At 39.1% G+C, this 5,000-nt stretch overlaps 1 protein-coding gene across 3 annotated transcripts in view; it reads right to left on the reverse strand.

The window, feature by feature from the left end:
• Positions 1-1,951: 1,951 nt before the first annotated feature.
• The window catches only part of LOC138026955 (uncharacterized), a 17,475-nt gene continuing 14,426 nt past the window's right edge, over positions 1,952-5,000 (reverse strand). For all 3 annotated transcript variants that reach the window (XR_011127369.1, XR_011127370.1, XM_068874433.1), the window contains one exon: positions 1,952-2,812. Coding sequence is in view for 1 of the 3 variants with exons in the window: in XM_068874433.1 (XP_068730534.1) it covers positions 2,737-2,812 (76 nt within the window). In the remaining 2 variants the exon portion in view is untranslated. The remainder of the gene's footprint in view (positions 2,813-5,000) is intronic.

Below are 5,000 nucleotides of genomic sequence, written 5' to 3' on the forward strand. Positions count from 1 at the left end.
TTTGTTTGCTATACAATCTGCTGCCTTGTGCTGTATTTGTCAATTATAGTACGCGATCTTGTGTTGAAATCTTAAAGGACATCACCTTAAAGCTTGAAGTTAGAATAAACTAGGAAAAAGAAATGTTTTGTGGGGGGTCCAAATCTGCTAGCGGATATGGACCGGGGGCTCCAAATCCGCTGTGACACCGGCATATATAATAAATTAAACATCAGTCCAAAGAGTGGTCACCATAACAAGCTATTGAGAGCCATTTGTGCCAAAATTACAAATGCCTGGTGTAAATCTACAATAGTTAGTGCAGAATTACTAATCGCTGGTGTTAAACTGTGATCGTAACTGCCAAAATAGAAATATTTGATGTGAAATTGTAATTGTAACTGCTACTAGGCAAAAATTGTCACCGTTTATAAGTACAAAGACTCACGATCAACTTCGAACGGTTCATAGCCTTCAATAAAACAGGTCTACACGAAATTGTTCACAACGAAAGAATTACGGGGAGCGGACGTCTGGAGGAGCTACTTGTTAGTGTGTCATACATTACAGCAATGGGAGCACAAATTATTTACCATGGAAGTAACGAGCCTGCTACAGCTAACGTCAGAAGCTCTTACGCAGGAATGCGTACGTTCTGGTAGCAAGAGAAGACCTTTCATCCCCAGAAATCCTGATCCTGATTTTTAATTTCAGTCGGTCGTAGTACGGCATCACTCAATCTTAAAGTATCCAAGAAGTGGATTGTGAATAATAATATTTAATTTCCAAGGTACACCCATGAATTATAAGTCAAATTTATCGTTGAATTGTGTACTTTGCAGACAGCGTATTTCTTTCGGAAAAAAAAAATTGTTCACAACTCAATGGTCACAAAACGAAAAACAAACTGCTCTACTCGCGAGCCGAAATCCGAAATTGACTCTCTCTCTGTAGCTTCAATGAACCACTGACCAACAGTTGCTGCCCGATTATTATTGGAGCATTTTTGCCATTGGAGCATTTTTGCCAATTCTGCGCGAAGTATTGCAACAAGCAGAAAAGTTCTCGATCGTGCTGTGAATTGCTGTGAAAAGTGTAATGTTCCCTGAAGATTTTAGTAGGGACCAATGAAAGTGCGTGTTTTGATGTGTGATGTCATTAGACAAACTTGCATGACACGCATTACTATTCAGAGGTGAGTGAAAACACGAGTTTTTATCGGCCGCTGTTGAATTCTTTATGTTCGTCATGAAAGGATTAAACAGGGGCAGTCACATTGCTGGCAGTTCCAGCCACAATCAACGTATTAAAAGATTCTGGAGAGATGTCTTCAGCTGGGTCTGTGCCCTGTACTATTCACTGTTTCATTTGTTAGAAGATTCTGATTTACTTTCTCCAACCGATGAAGTGGATCTCTTTTTCCTGCCTTACGTTTTCCTATCAAGGATAAACAGAGCACTTAGGGAATACTCGGAAGCTTATAACCACCCCATGCGCACAGCACAAAACTGGTCACCCTACCAACTTTGGGATTGTTCTAGTACTGCTGCACAAAGTGATGAGTCGATTGACTTAACTTACTACGGAAGTTGATACCCAGGGCCCACCCCACCACCCACAGGATTTGATGTGGACTTCCTTAAAGTTCCAGCTACAGTAGTGACATTGAACCCCAACCAAGGGTCATTGGTAAGTGCTTCTGTTGACCCACTTCAGTGTAGCGATTCACATGGAGTCGACATTTACATCTACCTTCGTGAAGTGGTTCAGCAGTTGGTAGCACGGTTGTAGCATAATTGTGGTATTTGCTTCCTTTTGGTCACTTTAAAGTGATTGATTTACTGGTATTGGACTGTGCCCAGCCCTGATCAATCACTCTGTTTCAGTCTCCTAGGTTATTGGTTAAAATGTTATGTTGCAGACATTACACTAAATGTTATGGACATTGCACTCTGTGAATTGAATATGTAGATTTCAAAATAAAAATGCCTTTATTTTGCTATTTTACTTTAAAATCATTCCAAATCAAGAGTTTTATAACTGGTCAGTTAAGTCTACTTCAGAGAATGCTCAATAAACATTTTTGAGGGAAACTGCAGACCAACTAGCTAGTTTAAAGTTACCATGTAATCTTGATGTTCTGAAAGTATTACTGTTAGTAACTAAGATCAATCATGGTTAATCGTCTTAGAAGGTTCCAAAAACAGGAGCAGAAAGAGTAAGAGCATACAGAGAAAGACTGAAAGCAAATGAACAAAAATTTAATGTTTGCAAGGCAAGGAACAAATTATGAGAAAAAGAAGGCAGAAGGAAAGAAAAGTGTCCACAGCCCAAGTGAAGTTGCAACACAAAAAGACGCTTAACAGAGAGAGAGTCAGATGATACAGGTAAAAGATAAAAGAGAAATCAGTAAACCCTGATCCCACTGAACATGCTTCAAAAGCCTATCAAACATTCCACACCTACTTTTATAACTGTGTTATTCTACTGAATCAACTTTGGCTTGTTTAAAAATATCTCACTAATTTGTAACTTTGGCCCATCAGTTCTCAGGACTTCATGAGACCCAGAAGGTTAGACCCCCCACAGAGTGGGCGGAGCTAGAAGTCATCTTGGCACCAAACACAGTTAAAGGAGTTTCCATCAATAGCTGCTGAAAATGCACTTCTGAAGTCGTCATACTCTAAAGACGCCATAAACTATGGGATGATAATCTCGCATAAGCAGGTAGATGCATAGATACTTTCATTATCTCAACTACTTTCCAACAGTGTAACACCACAAGGGGGGTGTTCCTCCGCACCAGTAAAGAATTTTTATAGTCGCTTGAGCTCTGTACACAACAAAAAAAAAACACTGGTTATTTTAACTAAACAATACACAGGGGTGCTCTAATTATATAGCATCAACAATGATTTGTAAATTATTTACAATCCACAGTGAGAAATAGAAAATGGTGTACTTTTTTATGGAATGTGAAAATACTGTTTTGCCACAATTGCTTGTAATCTTGCGATCTGATTGGCTAATTTTCTGTTGTCAATAGGAGTCTAGACAACGATGCTTGTGTCATGCTCGTGTCAATTTGTCACGTAATGTAATAGCCGATCAGGAACGCTCATTTTGGGAAATAAAGCAATCGTATTGGGAGAAAGTTAAAGACGCTTGCTCTTTCTTTGTGTCATGATTTTGGTCACGCTCTGAAATAAAGAACTTTTTTGGCGTTTAATATTGTGGTAAAAAAGCAAATCGAAAGTGGTTCAGTGTTGTCTCTACTCTTATCAACAACTATATTTGTCATCACAGTGGTCAAAATTTGTTGTGGACTCACTCGGCTGCCCCTCGTGAGTCATTTTGGCCACAACATTTTGACCACTGTGATGACGAATATTGTTGTCAATAAGAGTACAGACAACGCTGAACCACTTTCGATTTGTTAATTATACTGGATGGAGCGAGGCCAATATCCAGCCATCTTAAACAAGCTAGGTCAATAAAGGATTTATAAGATGGGATAAAACACTAAAAAATGATTTTCAATCTTGTGGGATCAAGCGAGAAATCCCGAGTGGGCAGTATAGCTCCATCTTGCCCGCTCGGGTAGCCAATCACAGTGCGGGATTTGGTTTATCTTGCCCTCTCACGAAGACCGAGTTTTGATACATGCAAGTACTTGAAATAACATAAAAGTTACTATTATTCTACTCCCTTGTAGGCAAGTGACATGTACATGTAGCTACCAAATTGTATTTCAGAAATTAATAGGCAATCATTAGCCAGGCCTCAGTTGTTTAAAAGGTCAGGGCTTGAAATTAACGAAAAGATTTAGTCACAATTTCGCAAATTTTAGTCGCAAAATCGCCGCGCTGCATTGTGTTGTCAGCGGTTTAGCAAAAAAATATGAGCCCGCAGTACTTGTGTGTAAAGAAACTGCTGAAAATGGCGAATGATCGAAGGAATGGAGCTGTGCACGTAACATCGCAGCTAAATTACTATAAAATTACGCTACCTTCAGAGAAAATTCATAGCGAGAAACAAAATAATTTTGTCATTTATTTATTTAATATCTATTTTAGCAAAAGTAGCAGCAAAGTGGCAACTGCTAACCCTTTTGTTTCGAAAGAACGAAGGTGACAACAAGTCGCAAATTTGCGACTTCTCCAGATATTTTAGTCGCAAAGGGAAAAATTTAGTCGCAAATGCGACCGTATTGGTCGCAATTTCGAGCCCTGATTTAGGTGCCTAATGCTATCCACTGGATAAATTACTAACTACTGCATAACTCAATTGGTTCAAAAATACGTATTCACTGGATAGCAATTTATTCAGCGGATATAGCTATCCCCCTCCGAACACTCTACACCAGTTCCAACAGGCTGCAAACTGGTTTTCCATACAGAGGGCTGAATTTCCACCGTCCACAACTGAGAACATGATGAATTACTTTATTAAGAAAAAATCAGGAGAAAATGAAGGCATTTAAGACTAAACATATATACAAAAATTAATATTGAAGTTGTCAATAGTGAAAATGAAGACGTGATCTACATGTATATAAGATGTGAATGTCTACCAGAGATGAAAAAGAATTTGAAGTTGTACAAGCTCAATGTTACAATGATCAATTCTGGAGAGCAAGCTGGTGAGATTACCTATGCCCGCTGCAGTACATGCCCAGCAGGGAAAGGACCATTTGCCTCTTGTAATAACACTTACCAGGTAGCTGCCTTATGCTTTGCTCTTGAAGAGTTTGTAAGATGGACGCAGAGCAGAGATTTGCTACCTGTACTGAAAGGCTTCAAACTTGGAACCAGCAGCGGAAACAAAAATTGAAACCAAGATCTTTGTATGAAATCGACTTCAGCAAAAAGGTTTATGGTAAAGAGAATGCAGGGGACAGGAAGATTCTTCATGACCCTAGACTAGCTGTATACATAGACACTGAGAAAGCAAACCAAAAAGTGTTAGGGTTAGGGGGAGGCTAAGTTAGAATGTGGTTTTTTCAACATTCTATCACATGA

Source organism: Montipora capricornis, chromosome 12 (assembly GCF_036669925.1).
Source record: "Montipora capricornis isolate CH-2021 chromosome 12, ASM3666992v2, whole genome shotgun sequence".
In the NCBI taxonomy this organism is placed as follows: Eukaryota; Metazoa; Cnidaria; class Anthozoa; order Scleractinia; family Acroporidae; genus Montipora; species Montipora capricornis.